General features: G+C 44.6%; 1 protein-coding gene across 4 annotated transcripts in view; it reads left to right on the top strand.

The window, feature by feature from the left end:
* Window positions 1-18,072, top strand: part of EMB2191 (Cytidine/deoxycytidylate deaminase family protein) — a 123,926-nt gene extending 105,854 nt beyond the window's left edge. For all 4 annotated transcript variants that reach the window (XM_086784178.1, XM_086784181.1, XM_086784168.1 and 1 more), the window contains exon 9: window positions 17,767-18,072. In XM_086784178.1, the coding sequence (XP_086640304.1) occupies window positions 17,767-17,804 (38 nt within the window). In that variant the 3' untranslated portion in view covers window positions 17,805-18,072. The remainder of the gene's footprint in view (window positions 1-17,766) is intronic.
* The last annotated feature ends 2,471 nt before the right edge of the window (window positions 18,073-20,543 follow it).

The raw sequence follows: 20,543 nt of genomic DNA, 5'->3' as shown, positions 1-20,543 counted from the left end.
TACACACTCCAGGGAAAAAGAATGTGGTGGCAGATGCCTTATCTAGACGACCACAGGTTCATGCTATGCCATAACTTTATTTTACTTTGTGTGACATTGTCTTGCTGCCTGGACAATGCTTGTTATTTTGGCTTGTGAAGTCCGAGGGACCGGGGACGCCCGGGCACCTTGTGGACACGTGTGTGCATTCCTGTTTGGGCCTAAAACTGTGGGCTTATCGGTTTTGCAGGTGGTAAGCGCGTCCACACTCAATTTACAGCTTATTTCATTTACTACTAAAGTTTATTGGTTTGCAGGTCCACACTCATTAATAAGTGGCTGGACAACTTATAATGCGTTCGCATTTGGTTGGACCAAAATTAATGAAGTCCGGACAGCTTATGGCCATTTCCCATTTGGTTGGACCTAAACTTATACAAACAGGACAAATGAAGCACTATGGGCTGGACACCTACCTGGACACCTTATGGGGACACATGTCAGCCTGTATGTGTACCCACCGAGCCCCTTAGGTGGCACTGGAAAAAGGCGCCTCCCTCAAGAGGCCTTTTGGGCTGTTTTATTCATTATTCAACACATTGGAGAGCTGGTTGGAGCTTTGGGAGTTGCTACAGGGCTGGTTGCTTGCTTCCCGGACTCACACAAGCTTGGATATCGATCCCCACACTCTTCTAAAGGGCTGGTTGGTAAATTTCAGACCTGCAATTTCTGGTTATTGCGAGTTTTGGGCTGGTTACAGGTGTCCAAAGTCAACTTGGACAGTACAGGACAGCTCTAGGGACCTCCACAGGGCTGTAGGACCCTTTACAGGTGGAATTCTCGCGATAGAAAGTTGCTGTTTTGGACTGGTTATTGCACAAAACAGGCCGGACAGCAATGGAATATGTGAGCATGGATGTGTCTCAAGGTTTCCTGGTATAACAGGTGCTTAGGGCAAGCATTGGGGACACTTGCTCGTCGCAGAGAACACAGGTTTCAAGATCAGTTTCTCGCGTGGAAACAAGGCCTAAAGATCCATTTACATCCTGTGCAGGGCGGAGTACCTGTGAGGATTGTGATACTCTTGTGCAGGGCGGATGTACCTGTGAAGAGGCTTGTGCAGGGCGGATGTACCTGTGTGTAGGGCGGATGTACCTACAGATTCTCTTGTTTGAAATGTATTCATTCATGATGTATTTGGAAGAATCAGGTGCAGGCTGGTGGTGAATCCCCAGGCACATGTAATCTTGTACTTTGCAGACTCTTTTGGTAATATAACCTGGGGGGGGGGGGGGGGGGGGGGGGGGGTCAGCCTATCATCGGCCCCTTTATGTGGTGTACTGTCATTTTTCAGCTTTGTGGTTGTAATGCTCAAGTGTTAAGTGCTCAGAATCTTGTTCACATTTATACGATTCCAATACACGCGTCCGCTTCCCGATTACATTGGTATCAGAGCTCAGTTTTTCCCCTCATTGGAAAACGGTCTGAGGCTTGGAATCATAACTGGTGACCTGATTTGAGTGTCATGGACAGCCACATTTCTGACAGTGTGGAGAACACACAGGACCGTGAATTTCATGGTACAAGGGATGCAAGAGGTGTCATATTGAGTCTCTCTTTTCACTGGCTCGTGACTGTTCTGGAGTCGTTTCTCTGGCCCTTTGTGAGAGGAAGGGTTTGACAGTTTATAGGGTGGAAACAGGGCAAGATTGTGGACTGATTTGGAAGAGTTTGTGGATTGTTTTCATGGCTGAGTTTGTGGCTATGTGCATGGTTCAGTCAGATGCATATTCAAGGCCTCATGGATGCACTGACTTAGCAGATTAGAGGAGATAACAGTGTGGTGTTCTTGGGACACAAAGATGTGTGTAACTTCTATGCTAAGAGGTCCAGAGGATTGACAGATTGGACTTGTAGATATACGAGCCATGAATGGCCATGTTGTAATCATTTAAACTTTTCCATTGAAATTGAATAAAGAAATACCAAAAGGGGCACCAAGCTTTGGGGCCAACAGGTGTCGTTCTCTTTTTGTGTTGGAGCACTGTAGCTCCCATAGAAGTGTTTTATTGGGTGGACTACAATTGGATTGGGTGACTGCTAGTCTACTGTAGTTTGGTTTCTACTAGAGACCGGTTTCACGCTCCTTAGGAATCGAGTGTATCAAACCCTCTGAAAGCCTGTCTGGCATGGTGCCTGTGATCTTGATCTCATTGAAGGCTGCTTGAAAGCCGCCTTCCATGAGATCCCAGTGGCGAAGAAACAAAGAAACTAGAAGGCATTTTTCCCTGGGAAGAGCCATCAATGCCTTTGCCTGCTCCTCTGCTGTGAAGGGAGTCAATAGGAAGGATTGTAGAGCGGGAGGAACCACCTCTCTTGAGTGCCGCCAGACCCTCTTGTGCGCATCCATCACTTGCGGGGATAATGGGGCACCCGTGAGGGGGTATCCGAAAATTTTTTATCGTGATGGCTCTCACCTTGGGGGGGGGGGGGGGGGGGGGGGGGGGGAGGGGCGTCTCAGAAACAATAACTCTATCCTGGCCTCGCAGCCTGCAAATACCATCTCTTTGCCTATGGGGGCCTTCAATCTCAAAGAAGTCGCTCGTGATTCTATCTTTGGCCTGGGTCCAGAAGGAAGCTTTAGCGTGGTACCTGTACTCCACCCTCCTTCTCGATGGATTTGATCTGTGTGTGGGCGGCAACAAGCTGACGCTCAATCCACGGGCTACGGGGGAACACTCCTAAAGCCATTGGAGAGAGGCAAGACTCCTCCTCAAGCTCCTCTCTTGCTCACGAAACCCCTCCAATCTGCTCTGTGTTGCTTCCTACAAAAATCTGTTGATCTTACCATGGCCCACATCCAAGGTGCTCACGACAGAGCTTGAGATAAAATCCAATCCTTCCCATATCTGCTCTACCCTGCCCCATATCTTGGGGTCCTGTATGAGGTTGTCCGGAGTTCTAGTGCTCTCATGCTTGTCCTGCCTCCAGGGGTCCTCTAAGGCTAGAATAACTGGAGAATGAGGCAAACTTCTTGAAGAGTAGTCACACAAGTTAAAAGCATTGAAAAATCAAAGCCAATTGGCCATCATCGATCCGATCTAGATGGATGCCGTCAAACAAAGAGTGACGCAAGGATTGATGAAAGTAGTGATAGCGTGTAATCCTTATGGAATAAAAAACCAACTGATTTTTTTAATTCCATATTGTCCACAAAGCCGAATATCCAGTCTAGGCTAGAAAGGGCTATGCATGTAGAAGACCACCTGCCAAACAACCACAAAAAATATAGAGAAGGAACACCCTAGGAATTTGAGTTTAAGAGAATGTGAAATTTGCTGAAGGAAACTTTTGGTCTGCGAACAATACCAAAGAAGATGCATCACTATTTCCTTTATACAATGACAAGAAGGACATTTCATAGCAGTTATGAGTCTTTTTTCAAGAAGTTTTCCAACTGGGAGCACTCCCAACAAGCATTGCCATTAAAAAAATCTAGATTTGAGTGGCAATTTACTATGCCAGATTTTCTTTAGGTTTTGTTTCCACCAACTTAGTGAACGACCAAATCTCATGAACTCGATCGACAAATCAGGGCGCAAGAATAATCAACCTGGAAATAAAAGTGGCCAAAACCTACGAGAAAGAGAAACTAGGATACGGTCTAGGATCTGCCCTATTGAAGATGCAATCCTCTCCCCTTTCACCGTATGGAACCTCTGTAAGAGGAGTAAAAGGCTACAATTGTTCCTGCAACATGCGCCATAAAGGTCTGTAGTGCACCCAACTCCCAACCGCTTTGAGCTCGAGGAAAGGACATACCATTTCCTTAATTATCATCTTGGCAAACCTGAAATGCCTTTTGTAGAAAGAAAGTAAGCTCGCCGAGCGAAACAAAGAGCCAAAGGAGTAGGGAATACTTGGCTCTAAAAGATACTTTCTCGTCTCAAAGTATTGTCAGTCTCAGGAGGTCTACCTGACCATTGAATATATTGCAGAACAAGCTTCCAGTCTGCAAGGAGACCAGAGACGTAAGGGCATCCATAAATCTTACCCTCCACATAGCCAAATAAAAGTTCTCAGTGAGTTAGTTGCCATTTGCCAAATGCATTTGTGTTCACATTAAAGCAAAGAGCTACAATCATAAGCGTCCAGGAGGGTTGTTGGTGTGCAAGAAAACTTAGAAGCAGAGTGGCTTTGCGTGCCAAAACATGATAATGGATATTCAAAATGTTAAGCGCTCGCATTTTCGGTGAGCATATGAACTCATACTTAAGGAGACGCAAGGTCTTCTTATAATGAGAATTTCGCCAGAAGATCTTAATACTTTTTGTCATAAAACAAGAGCTTTGGTTTTTAGACCATGTCAGAAGAAGGAGAAAAAACTGAATGTAAGCCATTAAAATCGATTGAACTATTCTCTATCTGACATGAAGTGGCCAAGTAGAGAGTCAATTTAATCATAAGTTTTTGGAGCATCCAATCTATAGCATCACGAAGTGAAAGATTCCATCCCACATGATATCCCAAATTAGTTTTGATTTTTTAAAATTGATAAAAATACCTGCTGCCATTCCAAACATATGCAAGGCGTTCATGAGACATTGCAGATTCGATTGCATATTCTGAGGAAAGAAGAAATAGTCATCAGCATATGCCTGAGCAACCAAATGGCGACTATCAGGGAGACGAAGCCCATGTAATCTATCAGCCTCAGTGAGCTTATCCATATATGTCAAGAAGGGATGAGTAGCAATAGCATAGAGAAAGGCACTGAGAGGGCAGCCTTATCGAACGGATCTATCCCAAACCCATTGAGAGGATAAGCCTTTTCCCAAAATGCATTTGGCAATGCTATCTCACTACAGTCAATAAATTATGTTTTGCATTTTTAGACCGAAGCCCAACTTCGCCATGACTTCTGCAATGTAATCCCATTGGTTTGATTCAAAAGCCCAACTTCGCCATGACCGAAGCCCAACTTCGCCATGACTTCTGCAATGTAATCCCATTGGTTTGATTCAAAAGCCTTAGCTATATCAACCTGCAATAAGATCACATCCTGCTTGGTATATTTTGCATACTATATGCCAACATAGAAATTAGCATTGTTATTTGTTATTTGTCTACGAGACACAAAACCATATTGCTCTAGATGGATACCCCTATTCTCGATCTTTTTGAGGCAATTAGAGATCATCTTAGTGATCAATTTATAAATCACTGGAATCAAGGTAATAGGGTGCCGATTAGAAAGTTCTTGACACGAATCTTTTTTTGGCACCAATCGTATCAGTTCCTCTTGCCCAACAGAAGGTATGACACCAGCTTCTGTCTCATGGTTCTAACATTGTAGATATGGACGACGCGGTTGATTTGGAGTCCATGTTTTCAGCCATGGAACTGAACAAGGCAGTAAAGGCGCTTGGTAAATGGAAGACTCCAGGATGGGATGGATTGACTATGGAGTTCTTTTTGCAGTTTTGGCTTACGCTTGAAGAGTCACTTTTGCTTATGATCAATGAGGCTTGGGATTCGCGTGTCAAGCTCTACGAATATCAGGAGTCATCTGGGCCGGTGTTGCAAAAACATGCTGAGAATGCATAACACCTGAGAGCATCATGACTTGCCTAAAAAGGCAATCCATACATCATTGCGCATTAAACTAACTAGTAAAAAAGGAGAAAATTGTGCGTGTGTGCAAGCGCGTGCTATATCGGGGGGAGGGGGGTGTTTGTTGTTGTGCAGTGCATGAGAGCTCTTGGAGATTGTACAAACATACAAATTGTTGTGTCCCAAGGCTAATCAAGGTTAAGACCTTTAGGTTGATTAACCTTAGCCTAGGGGTTAGGCATCTTAAGTGGGGTTTAGTAGCTTTTATGAGACTTGTGCTATATTTGGCTCTTTTTTTTATAGGAGGCCTATATAAGTGACTTTATGAGTCAGTTTAGGAGAGAGCCCCTCAAACCTGGACTCGAGGCCTGGAGAGTACTTTGTGCTTACATCAAATGGGTGGGATTAGGCCTCTTAAGTGGGGGTTAGTAGCTTTTATGAGACTTGTGCTATACTTGGCTCTTATTTTATAGGAGGCCTATATAAGTGACTTTATGAGTCAGATTGGGAGAGAGCTCCTCAGACCTAGACTCAAGGCCTTGAGACGACTCTGTGCTTACATCCGATGGGTGTGTACTGGTGGTATGGGATGCTAAAGACTTGGCACGTGGAGTCATGTCTTGGATGCTACCATCCCCTTGTGCTTGGAAGTGAGCCTGAACGGCTCTATGGTTGGGTGGTGTGAGCTAGATGCCAGTTTCTATGTGTGTTTCCTTTATGTTTATGCTTAATCGCAGGGTCTGCTAGCTTGGGGGCTTAACATTGGTATCAGAGCAAGTCCTGCTGGAATTAAGTGGGAAACACTCCAGAAGTAGAGGAGCAAAATCCATGGCGTGGATATTTTGGGTTCTAATTTGTGGGCTATTTTTGTCTTCCAAGGCCCAATGGTATGTGACACTTAGGGTGGAGGACAGAGTGGAGTTGGAGGTGAACGGGGAAGAGGCTATGGTTAGGTATGCCCATATTTTGAAATCGTTGTATATCTATGGAAAAAGCAAGAGCTTTTTGTCATGTTTGTGTATGTTGTTTGTTCCCTGACAGTCCTTGTATGCGTGTGTTTGAGGGTGAAACCCTAGGCGTTGTCATTTTTATGCACATGAGGTTTTGAAACTGTCGGCTGTGTTATACTACAGAGAGCTGGTCGAGTTCAGCAGAAAGCTGAATCCTGTGCACTTATGGTTGTGTGCGGGAGTTTATGCTTTTTGGGACTGTACTGCACGCTTTTGCTGTATATGGCTTTAAACAACATTGCCTTGGATGAGCAGATGACTGAAAGAAGGGGGGAGAACCCTAACACATGTATGTATGAGGCATGACTATAGAAGGGTGCAGGAGAGGCTGTGAACTGTAGCGTACTAGGCTTGCCTTTTGGCTGCTGGACAGAGCTGATTGCTTGACACACAGGCATGGAGGCCTGACTACAGTTGATGTACAGCAGAGGCTCTCACGTCTGTGTCTACAGGGTGAACAGAATGGCTGAAACTCGCTGGAGACATGGGTGCAGTACGGGCCTTACACGCCATTCAAAAAAAGCAAGTATTTCTGGTATTTTGGGCGTTATAGAAAACCGTTTGTATACTTAGCTTTCCTCTAAATTTGTGTGACTCTATCGAGTGTGTGTAGGTGCATACTTTTTGGAGGAAACTTACTTTTTCTGGGACATGCTCAAACCGGCCCCTTGTCTGTAAAAGGCTGGCTGTTGGTCGACCTTGTGAGCATCCTTGTCATGCAGAAAAACATGCTCTTTCCTTCATAAGCTGAGCGAATCCTTACTACACCCTCTTCACAAGCTCTTTCCTTCATAAGCTAAGCGATATTACACCCTCTTCACAAGCTTTTTACTCCCTGTTTGCTGAAATCTCTGCATCCTCTACTCCATGGTGGAACAATAAATTACTTCAGGGGTACATGTGGATGCGTTTGGTGGCCAGCCCATGACTGTATCATCTGTTTATGACCTTGTGAGTGATACTACCATACAGTCTACAGAGGTACCTCTCGGCACTCAAGTACACGACTTCTACGCCTCAGGTACCATCTTAGTAATTGGGACAGCGGGTTCCTATTGCAAGTTTTGGTATCGATCCTAACCTTTGCTGTGCATTTTTCCGATACTCACAGCCATATCACCAAAATATGGGCCATGTGTAGCCTCCTCCGCCATTTGGACAGCCTTCACCTGCTCCTCAACCTCTTGCATCTCCTTTTGTCGATTCTTTGTATTCCACTCTGCTTGATTTACAGAGACAGTTGGCGAAGCTACGCTCCCAGGCTCCCCAAGCTGCGGCTAGTCCTCCTCTGCAGGTTTCCTTCCACCCGGAACCTTTCTCCGGTGAGAAGAACTTTACTTGGATAGCTGGATTGGGAAGTGTACCGCTTTTTTTGATGTGTACAAGTACAGTAATGCTCAGCGTATTAGTTAGATTCAAATTATGCTCCAGTGTAATGCATTCGTCTGGTGGAAGGACCTCTGAGTAAAGCCAAAAAAATGGGCTGATTTTTAGCATGTGTTTAAGACACAATGCATCTCTATTAACAACTTTTGACGGTCGTTCAAAGTGGAGAGGGGAAAGAAGAGCATGGACAACTATTCCTAGGAGTTTAAAGACCTGGTGAACCATTGTAAGGCCCTTGAGGAGCCACATGGGTTGCTTTATATGTTATACTTGTCCGGCCTTCCGACGGATTATCAGAAGGAGGTTCTCCGGAACCATATTCATTCACTAGACGACATCTATATATACCAAAAATTTTGATGATACCCTTGTAGTCAAAAGGGGTCGTGAGGTTGCAGGTGATTCCTCATACAAGAACCAAAAATCCTCTAAAGACAAGAAGCGAGGACATGTTGCAGCGTCCCAGGATAGTCAGTCGTCGTTGCAACGCAATCCCAAAAAGTGCTCTCGAGATGAGCGATGGTGCGTGCCGCTTACCGAGGAACAGGTGGCAAGGACGTAGAAGGACAATTTATGCTTTGAGTGCACAACCAGCTTGGCCATCACCTTAGGTATTGTCCGAAGAAGTCTTTGGGGGGTAAGACCTTAGTACTCATTACGGAACTAAAAGGTAACTCTTTGATCTCTTCTGTTGAAATTCATCATCTGGATAGTAGTAGTTGCCACGGGTGTCATATTAGTGAGTATACCTTTGGTCTGCATGATCTCCTCCGAGGAGCTGAGGGATCTATAGGAGGCCATCGGGTGTAGATTTTGTTTGTCAACAGCTCTACTTACAATTTTATTTCTTCACGTTTGGTGTAGACACTCCGGCTACCCATGGTGGCAAGTGATCACCGTTATGTGGTCAATCTTGCAAGGGGTACAGACGTGGAAGTGTGGGATCGAACGGTGCCTAGGCTTGAGGTCCAAATTGTGGACTATTGAGAGGCTTTGGACTTCCACATCATGAACTTTGACGACAAAACGGACGTGATCTTGGAAATGCCTTGGTTTTTTGATAAGAGCGAGACGATGATGTTAGATTACTAGTCTTGTAAGCTCTTGCTTCTTCATGACGATAATTCTATGTCACCCGGGGTGATGATGTCCCCTGTGGATTTTGTGATGTAAACTCGACCGAGAATATATATATGAAACTATTTTTGAACCAAATTGTGAGTCCTTTTGTTGTTCTCATGAACTTTTCAATTTTGAACTTGTGTTAAAATCATTTGCTTGTGAATGTAATCCAATCTGAAGTAGTGAAGTTTCTAAAGAACAACAAATTTTGGATGACTATTTTAAAGAGTTTTGTGAGGTATTTCCGAGCGAGTTACTTGATGGTCCACCACCTGAGAGGGGCGTCGATCATGAGATTGAGCTATTGCTTGGTAGTAATCTCGTCTCCCGGCATTCTTATGGTTTAGCTAGAAGGAGGAAGATGAGATTGCTCGGCAACTGCAAGATTATCTCAATAAAGGTTTTTTTCAATCTAGTAAGTCTCCATGGGACCCTCCCGTTCTTTGTCACGGAAGAAAGACGGTAGCATGCGCTTTTGTGTAGATTACAAATGCTTGAACTAACTCATTGTCAAGAACATGTATCCTTTTGTTATGTATGTGCCTACTAATTTCTAATCCCATTTGAGAAAGTGGAGTGTTGTCATCTTGGATGACATATTGATTTACAATAGGTCATTCGAAGAGCACATACATCATCTCAAAGTTGTCTTGGAGATACTCAGATGAGAGAAGTTGGTTTGTGAAGGAGTCTGATGGGGAGAAAACCAGAATTAGGGTTAGAGTTCATTCATGGGAGACATACACAGAGAAGCAAGGGAGAGAGAGAGAGTTGTGGGGATAAGTCAACTCATGAGGCATGAGTGTGTGACTCCCCTATCACACATGTATATTGCACTAGTACACATAGTGCACTTAGTACATTAAAAGTACTAAGTGTACTATGTACTATAACTTATGGGCTTGTACACACTATAAGGGTGGGCATAACGCCTTTACCCCAACAACCTCCCACTTAAAGGCAAAGTGCCCTTAAGTAAAGGAAAAGAAAAATCAGCATGTACATGATAATATACAAGGCCATATCAAGGCTGAAACTGGCCTCATCCAATGCCCATCAAGTGTCTGCAATGAGCAAACCGCTCCGGAGGCAAACTCTTTGTCAACAGATCAGCCGGGTTGTCATCCGTGTGAATCTTAACAAGCTGAATTTGCTTGTTCTCTATCACCTCTCTGATGAAGTGATACTTCACATCCACATGCTTCGTCTTTGCATGAAAGACAGGGTTCTTTGCCAACTGGATGGCACTCTGACTGTCACAATGCAACAATGGAATATCCCCTGTATAACCCAAATCAACCACTAACCGAGATAGCCATAATGCCTCCTTGCAAGCCTCTGTGGCTGCAATATACTCGGCCTCTGTAGTAGATAAGGCAGTGCACTTCTGCATCCTGGATATCCATGACACAGCACCTCCTGTGAATGTAAATACATAACCGGTAGTAGACTTCCGGTTATCTGGATGACCGGCATAATCCGAATCCGTGTAACCATGCACTAATGCATCCTGTTTGCCAAAGCAAATGCACAAATCCTGTGTGCCCTTCAGGTATCTCATGACACCTTTCACTGCTTCCCAATGCTTCTTGCCAGGGTTGGCCATGTATCTAGAAACCACTCCCACTGCAAATGCAATGTCCGGCCTAGTAGCAACCATGGCATACATGAGACTGCCACAAGCTGAAGCATACGGAATCTTGGCCATATCAGCCCTGTCACTATCCGACTGTGGGCTGTCCATAGCACTGAGTTTCACATATGGAGGCAAAGGAGTACTAGCTTTCTTCCCCCCGTCCATATTGAACCTCTGCAAGACTTTGCCAATGTATTCCTTTTGAGACAAATACAACACATGCTGATTTCTGTCCCGAAGTATCCGCATACCCAAGATGTGATTTGCATCACCCAAATCCTTCATATCAAAGGTTTGATGCAGCCTCTGCTTCAAGGCATCCATCTCTTTACGAGATTTCCCGGCAATCAACATATCATCAACATACAAAATGAGAATCAACAGACTGCCATCCAAAGCTTTCTTGGTGTACAAGCAGTGATCTATGTCACTTCTCCTGAATTTTTGTGATTTCATGAATGTATCAAATTTATGATACCATTCTCTTGGTGCCTGTTTGAGCCCATAAAGACTCTTTTTCAGCTTGCATACAAGCTTCTCTTTTCCACTCACTGCATAACCCTCTGGCTGCTGCATATATATCTCCTCATGGAGATCACCGTGAAGAAAAGCAGTCTTCATATCCATCTGAATCAAGTCCAGATCATCATGTGCAACCAAAGCTAACACAGCTCTAAGTGTGGTCATTTTGACCACTGGAGAGAAGATCTCATCAAAGTCCACACCATATTCCTGCTTGAAGCCCTTAGCCACTAACCTGGCTTTGTATCTTGGCTTTGCATCTGGTGCAACTTTGAGCCTGTAAACCCACTTGCATGGCAAAACCTTCTTGCCTGCAGGCAAAGGCACCAACTTCCAAGTTCCATTTTTATGCAGAGAATCCATCTCTGATTTCATGGCACGCTCCCAAAGAGCCTTGTCTGCCCTCTGTAAAGCCTCTTTATAACATGAGGGCTCCCCACAGTCAGTGAGCATCAAGTAGTCAACCCCTGGAACAAACCTGTCAGGGGCTCTGGAGGGTCTAGTGGACCTCCGTACCCAATGACCATCATTTGCAGGTTGCTGTCCAGCCTGCATATCACCCATTGGTGGCTCCTGTTCCATGCCATAAGGCTGAAAAATCATGCCCGGTATCTCCTCCAACTGTGGTATATCCATAGGGATATCTTCTGCCATATCTGGCTGTCCATTTGGACCATTTTCAGCACCATTTAAGGGCTGGTTTTCCTGCTGTAATGGCTGATTTACAGCCCTTTGTTGTTGTCCATGATGTCCATCATCATCAAAGATGACTCTGCCAGGCTCCTGTTGCCTTGCAGGCTCTTTATACATGCATGTTTCATCAAAAATGACATCATTGCTGCGTATGATCTTTCTATTCATGGGATCCCAAAGTCTATACCCCATTTCACCTCTGTCACCATATCCTAGGAATATGCATTTATGAGACTTAGGATCAAGTTTGGTGCGCATTTCCCTGCGTATGTGCACGTACGCAACGCAACCAAACACTCTCAAGTGCTTGTATGACGGAGGCTTCCCTGTCCATACTTCTTCTGGCACTTTCCCACCAAGCCTCGTGTTAGGTGACCTGTTTATAAGGTGAACGGCTGTCATAACAGCTTCAGCCCAAAAACCATGAGGTAATGCAGCATGTGACAACATAGAACGGACCTTCTCCTGTATGGTCCTGTTCATCCTCTCTGCTGTCCCGTTTTGTGGAGGATCATAAGGAGTAGAGAGCTCCCTCTTGATGCCTTTAGCATCACAAAAGTCCTGAAACTGTTTGGACGTATACTCTCCACCATTGTCGGAACGCAAAGCCTTCAGTGTTTTGCCAGTTTGATTCTCAACAAGAGCAACAAACTTCTCAAACACTGAGAATGTATCACTCTTCAAACGAAGAGGATAAACCCACACCTTGCGTGTGGCATCATCTATAAAAGACACAAAATATTTTGCCCCTCCCAAAGAAAGCTGAGGCATCTCACATACATCTGTATGCACAAGCTCTAACTGAGCATCTTTCTGTCCAAGAGCTTTCTTGTGGGGGCATTGTAGTTGCCTACCATATATACAATGCTCACAAAACTGAAAACTTGAAAACTTTAGAGAAGGCAAGTAACCCAAACGAGACAATTGCTCCATTCCCTTGACACTCATGTGTCCCAACCGGCTATGCCACATAGAAATTTCCGGCAGCTCGGTTGCATTTACATTAGCATGGTGACAAACACCTGCATGCATAAAGTAAAGAGTGTCCACCTTAGAGCCTCTGGCAACAACCAGTGAGCCCTTACTAATTTTCCACTTTCCACTACCAAATGTGGTAACATAATCAGCATCATCAAGCTGTCCAGTAGAAAGCAGATTCTTCTTGATCTCAGGCACATGCCTGACATCATGGAGCATAAGCTGTGAGCCATCTGAAAATACAAGCCTTACATCACCTCTGCCAAGAATCTTGCATGCATGGTTATCACCCAAATAAACCACTCCTTCATTGCCAGCAGTATACCTGACAAACAAGTCTCTGCAACCTGTGACATGAAAGGAGGCACCTGAATCAATGATCCATGAGTGCATACCATGACCACCTGTAAGAAGTGAATGGGCATCAAGTGAAGACGTAAAGAGGACCTCATCCTCACTGCCACCTGCATGTGACACATTGATTTCTTCAATCTTGACTCCACTTTTGCCCTTTGGCTTTACATCTTTGGCTTCATCTTTCTCTTTGTCTTTGCCTTTTCCCTTTTCTTTTTGATCATTTTTCCATTTGTAGCATTGCTTTTTAATGTGTCCCTTCTTGCCACAATAATGGCATTCCAAATCCTTTTTGGAGCGAGACTTGCTCCTTCCCCTTTCTTGGCTTTTCCCCCTTTGCTGGGATCTCCCACGTGCATTCATTGCATTGGACTTTCCAACAGAGTTGTTTTTCCTGTTCATCTCTTCTTGAAGAAGAGCACCCTCAACATCTGCATATGACAGCATAGCATGCGAATTACTAGTGGCTGTCCTGAATGTGTCCCAACTCTCTGGCAAAGTGCATAACAAAAAAGTGGCTTTGAACTCATCGTCCATTGCCAACTTTTGATTGATGACCTGGCTGACAATACCATTAAACTCATTTAGATGGGCTGTCATAGATGCCCCTTCCTTCATCTGAAGACCTATGAGTTTCTTCAACCAATACACTTTGCTTGAGGCACTTTGTTGGGCATACAAGTCCTGCAATCTCTGCCACATTCCCCAAGCTGTCTTCTCTTCACGAATGCTGAAAAGTAATGAGTCTGACACAGACAACATGATAGTAGATCTTGCCAGCTCATCCATATCTTCCCACTCTTCAGCTGTAAGAGAAGCGGGCATCACACCCCTTTCTTTGATAGGCTTGTGCTGCTTTTTCTGGAGCAACACATTGTAGCACTGGGTTTGCCAAATATCATAGTTATGCGAGCCTTCAAGCTTCTTGATGTGAAGCAATGAAGAGCTCTCACCTGTGGTTGCCATAGCAAAATGCAACCTGTCAATGCCTGACTCCCTGCAAAATGTGCAAACACTGCACCAAAAGCACACAAAGTGCTCACAGTTTTTCTCCCAAGCTTTATCTCCCACTGCGGAAGCAAGAATGCAACTTTTCTCCCACTTTTTGTGATGAAATCACCAAAATCTGGTTGCTGCAGATTTTGGACAGCACCTTAAATGTGCTCTTTTGCCCTTCCAAAGTACTGTACAGCAGTACTAAGTGCTCACCTGTAATGTACCAAACCTGTCCCGGCAAGTGCAGCAGCTGAAATTGAACCTTTTGGTCACTCAAAACAATGTACAGCCATGCCAAAACATGCACAAAGCTGTGCCAAATCTGTACCAGCAGGTACAATAGCAATAAATGCTCTCCTGGCTGTCCAAATGAGTGAAAATCAGACTTTTACAGTCTCGTACACTGCATACAACAGTCCCGAACAGAAATTGGGCAAAAGCCCCTTGACTGCAAGCTGATTTCTGAGGATTCAAGGCATAAATGTCTTGCCTGCTGCTTTGCCAAGCTCAACAAGCATACAAACTTGAAAAGCCCCTTGATTTGAGATCAATTTCTGATCATACATGGTACATTGACGCACATGAAGGCATCCAGAGTGTTCACGATGCTTCCCCCTGGCTACATATACATCAAATACATGAAAGCCCCTTGATTTACAGGCACATTGAGTGCTTGTAAGGCATCAACACATTATCCACAGCATCAAATGCGATCGCCTGCATGCAAATCAACTCAATCGGCACAAAAGCCCCTTGATTTGCACTGCGATTTGCTGCAATTTGCTGCAATTTTGCCCAAATGTGCGATTTCTCACATCATACAGCATGTATGAGTGCTTAATTGCACAATTACATCAAAAGCCCCAAATTTCGACATTCAATTTCCTGCAAATTGATCCTGATTTGACCAATTTCCTGCAAATTGATCCTGATTGTGACCAATGTCACCCAATTTTGCCAATTTTGCTCAAAATTGAGCAATTGGGCAGCTGTACCTGCTCAATTGTTGATTGTACTTGCTCAATTGCAAATCCCAAAAAAAAAATTGAGGCAAATACCTTGTAATTTCTGATTTTTGTTGCAGGAAAGGAGGGCGTCGATTTTGCTGTTGATGCTGCTGCTCGTCAAGCTTCTGTGCAGGTGGACACAAGGGAGTCTTGCCAAGCCTTGTGCAGAAGGCTGTGGCTTCTTTGACAACCGAGTCAGAGGCTTGTTCTGTTGCATTTGCAGAGGCGCCTCTGATTTGGTAACTGTTCTAGTTTCATCATCTGCCGGTTGTGCAGCACTACGATTCAGCAACGGCACGTGAGCCTGTGCGGAGGAAAAGCTTCGATCTTTTGATGCCCTTCTGGAAAAGCCACCAGCCTGTGTATTCGCTCGCTGCTCACGCTGAAGGGCCACCCGCTTCGCCTGGTTTACTCGTTGCTGAGCGCCAACTTTGCTTCGCCTAGTAGTGCTGAACTGCAGATGACGTGATAGCCTTCGCTTCACGTTCGCCTGACGTATTCGCCTAGCGCTAGAACTCCACGTCGTGCGCCAACGCCTGGTAGCGCTTGCAGCTCGATTGTGTATCCGCTCGACTGCTCACACTCGACCTCCGCCTTCGCCTGTGTTGCTTTCGCCTAGCGCATCTACGCCCAGCGCTCGCTCACGCTTCGCCTGGCTGCTGATGTCTTCGCTTAGCGCCAGTCTGGCCTATACCAGGTATGCGCCTTGTGGGTATGCGCCTTGTGTAATGCTACACGTAGCTCTGTCTCTCTCTGCAATTTACGCAGGTTGCAGCTGAATCAGGTCGACAGAGCTACAGAGAGGATACAGACAGCTCCAAGAGGGATTCAGCAGGCGACCAGCGTGACAGGGCTGTCTCATGCCATCAGGAGAAGAGGGAGGGACCAAAGCTCTGATACCAGTTGATGGGAAGAAAACCAGAATTAGGGTTAGAGTTCATTCATGGGAGACATACACAGAGAAGCAAGGGAGAGAGAGAGAGTTGTGGGGATAAGTCAACTCATGAGGCATGAGTGTGTGACTCCCCTATCACACATGTATATTGCACTAGTACACATAGTGCACTTAGTACATTAAAAGTACTAAGTGTACTATGTACTATAACTTATGGGCTTGTACACACTATAAGGGTGGGCATAACGCCTTTACCCCAACAGAGTCAAAGTGTGATTTCTTCAAGTAGGTAGAAACTCTTGTATCTTGGTCTTCATCTCTGTCGATGGTGCTAGGATTGATCTAGATAAGGTTTGTAAGGTCTTGGAACAACCAATTTCACGGATGATTAGGCAGGTGAAATCATTTCTTGGTTTCACTGGCTTTTTTAGGAGGTTCATAGAGGCTTTTGCCATGATTGTTCCCCCTCTCACTTAGCTTTTGAAGGGGGTAAGAAGCATGAAGGACAAGTTAAGTCCTTTGGTGGTTTGGAGTGACAAGTTGGATCAGTGTTTTAGAGCATTGAAGGAGCTAGTCACCTCATCGCCTCTGTTGTAGATCGTGGATCCTAGTAAACCTTTGTGGTTGAAATGGATGTTGGTGATTATGTAATAGGTGCTGTCTTGTTCCAGGATGAGACCTGTAGCCTTTGAAAGCAAGAAGCTTTCAGAGACACAGATGAGGTATCTCGTCCTATAAATGTCTCTTGTAAGCCTCCCACATCTGACCACGGAGTGCCATTACAGTTCCAGGCGGTCATCTTGATGCGTGTAGTCTCATAGACCCTGTGCCCCTATTTAGGGGTGGGGGGCCTCTCCGTAATGATGACTCTCCCATCTCGGTATTCCGCCCACTTCCCTTCCTTCCGGGCTGCCATGAGCTTCTCCATTGAGGCCTTGTGGTGACCATCTGTGTCAGGGTCAGATCCTCATCCAAGTAGATTCTCCCCTTTCAAGGCTACCCCTGGTAATAAAAATGCTTTGCGACTCCCTAAGTCCGGGAAATGGAGGACAAGTGCACATGGTCGGGTGGTATCCTTTCCTGCTCTCAATACATCCACAAATGGGGAACCTTCCACCTTCAGTTTATTGCATAGCTCTAAGGCATCTGCTTTAGGTGAGCTACCCTCTACCATACCTGTGACGCGAATGTGTAAGGCCTTAGTCCTCCGCTTCTGAGAGAGAGAGAGAGAGAGAGAGAGAGAGAGAGATTTTATTAACGTCTTCCAAAAGACCGAACTCGGCCTACGAGAGAGAGAGAGAGAGAGAGAGAGAGAGAGAGAGATTAGAGTTCATGCGTTGGGCTTCTAATTGAGAGTCTCATTCTGTGCTTTTTGGTGCCGTCATATGGATCGTATGTGGTCCATTAGCTTGGCTATGATGTTGAAAGATTTATCTCATTTCATCTCTCCCTATTACATAATTATATTTCTCTTTGTCCACTCAATTTGTGAGGCCATCAGCTTAAATTTCAGTAAATATACATGCAGGCTGTTTCTGGTATCTTGACTTTGTTTTTGTTTTTGGTTGGTTGCAGCCCCGAAACCTCACAGGCCTGTGCGGATAACTGAATAAAGTTGTTATTAAAGTTGATCAGTTATTACTGTATCTCATACATATGGTTCTCATGACTCCCTCAAAATGGGATTCTTAAATGCTCTAAAGCGTTCTCAGATGATTTGGACAACAACAATTCTAGCTCTAGTATGCTTATTTAAACATCTACCTTTCTTTCAAGGCCTAGTTTTATACTCAGATTTGTTTGATACTGGCAGCGTTTTTGAATCAAACATGACAATTCTGTACACCTGAGCTCATTCTTAAAAATGTCCTTCAATTTAAAGGTTGGCATATTCCCTTTTGTCCTGGGTGTGACTTTTGTCAAGAACCTTGTGCCCCAAGTCTAAAGTCATACATAATGCATAATTCATCGCAAGACATCTGTCTGCAGAATAAGCTTAATTTGGTATCCCTCGTTATGAAAGGGCTGTTCAAAATCAGAGGTTTAACACGAAGAATTGATTTTATCTGATAAGGCTGTTATAGTATGCCATGAAGACCACACTCAACCTAGAGATTCAAACAAGAGAATCAGCCGTAGAGTTAAGTCTTTTTACACTCCACAAAATCAAATATGAAATACCTTTTCAGTGTAAGCTCTAATAATTTGTGAGGTCACCCCCCTCGCCCCTAAGCAGAGAAGGGCCTGGGCTCCAAGTGTGAAGAAAGGCCAAACAACACACAGGAGCTGCCCTGCATGCACTCTTAGTGCCCACAAAGAGTGGATGAAGTTGGTAGACGACCTGTGTTAGAGGTTGCAGAGTGCCCTGGATGGTGTAGGGAATGGCCATGGGAGGCCATTCCCGGGAGGAATCGTGGAGCCAGCACCAGCTGGTGACCAGATTCCCCTGGGAATGGCTATTCCCACTGTCATGGTCGTGGGGAGGCGGAGGTCGGACAGTGGTTAGAACTTCAGTACACGATGCAATTGCAGTTACACGTGGCAGCATCTTCTACATTCCAGATTCTGGGCGCTGCGTTGGTAGCATCTCCTGCATTCCGCATTCCCACTGCCAAGTTGGCAGCAGCTGCTGCATTCTGCATTCCCACTCCTGAGTTGGCAGCAGGTGATGAACTGCTGCAACTGATTCCGTTTTTAAAAGCCTGGTGATTTGACATGCTGACCCACAACCTTGACGGTCCCATGGCTTCGTGTCCTCCAGATCTTACATGCTGCAATGTTGCTGATTAGCTCCTGGTGAGGGTTGGGGAGAATCGTAGGGTGCGGTGGGCTCGCAGAATAAGAATGATGAAGGGTCTAATCAGTCCCATTCCCCAGATGTGGTGGCCTGCATCGGGGCGGGGGGAGGGTGGGGGGGGGGTGGTTCTCTGTTCAACTAGAGTGTAGTGTTGTTTTGAATCCTGCTAGGCAGGACACTTGTGTGTATAGCCTTTAGGTTCCTAAGGAAATATAAATTTGAGATTTTCATAATTCCTTTATTTTAAAAAAAATGTAGTTGTGGAAGAGAGACCTAGGGATAGAGTTTATATTAGTTGGCCACATTAACATCAATTTTTATTTTTCTTCACATGCTACTAATGGCGTGTACGAGGACATTTATGGTTTGGTGTAGCTTTTAGATTTGTAAGAGGGTCTTTAAAGAGATATTTTGGGCCAGTGGCTACTTTGTAACCAATTTATATTTGTTTGATAAAACAAAATTATTGAATAAATTATTTTTTTTAAATTGAAATGTAGGACTACTTGCCTGTAGCAGCATGTCCTTTATGCAAAAAAGAGACCCAAGGAATGGCATGCTTTCTAGCTTGAAAGTGCAGTAAAGATTTGACCCATTGTTTTCCTCGAAAGTTGAGCTAGTGGAGGGGGAGGAAACAAATTGATGGCCATCAAATGACCACAAGAGGCACAGCATCAATTGTGCTCAGCGGCGTGCAGCCAAAAGTGACAAATTGCCTATCACTAAAGTAGAAAAAACAAATGTACAAGACATCCTATATTCAGTTTTATGTGACCAGGGTGGGGTGTAAAACATAATCACTAATGGAGATAGTGCACCACAGGCTGCTTGACTTTTTTCAGTTCATGGCTGAGTTTGCCCATGACCTCTGGACAATCAGTTTGATGTTTTCTCCATGAAGAGTTGTCTATCAAGATGAGTTCCAATCTCTCTTCTACACTTGACTCCTTATAAACTAAACTAGTCACTAGGGGTTCTTTGACCTCGCCCAAAAGGCATGCCAGCACCTTGGAAATTAAAGGGGGCTTTGGTGATGGCAGCCCCTCTATATCGATGGCCAACTTTAGAGGAAGTTTGAAACTCTCCATGTTGGCAACAAATACCAAGTTTTTTTTTTTTTTTTGGGTTGTTGTTGTTGTAGCTGTGGCAGAAAAGAGACTTCCATTAAGTATGAAATACCAAGTTTTTCTATCTTTATGTCCATAAACTTTTGAATCTTCTAAGTGGTAGCCATAGAAAATGGATTCCAGGAATACAAGATGATCTTGGCATGAGGATCATCGTAGGAAGATTGTGCCTAAGAACGATGGGGAGATCTTTTAAAGTGACCTCAACCGGAAAAAAGCACAAAATCTTAGCTTGAGGATTCGAAGGAGGGTACAAAACACTTAGTAACCTCACAAATTAACTCCTTAGAATGACATTCAGAACATTGGAGGAGGATAAGCCTCGTGGGGAAACCCTCTTGAACTAAATTCAAAGCTGTAAGTTTTGCAAAGTTAGGTAAAAAGCCTCATCCAGCACGGCACTAAATAAGCATTAGTTCCACTACATA

This window comes from Cibotium barometz, chromosome 4 (genome assembly GCF_041138505.1).
Source record: "Cibotium barometz isolate CiBa-2024 chromosome 4, ASM4113850v1, whole genome shotgun sequence".
Lineage (NCBI taxonomy): Eukaryota > Viridiplantae > Streptophyta > Polypodiopsida > Cyatheales > Cibotiaceae > Cibotium > Cibotium barometz.
Note: the sequence above shows the minus strand (reverse complement) of the source record. Positions and strands in the feature narration are given on the sequence as shown.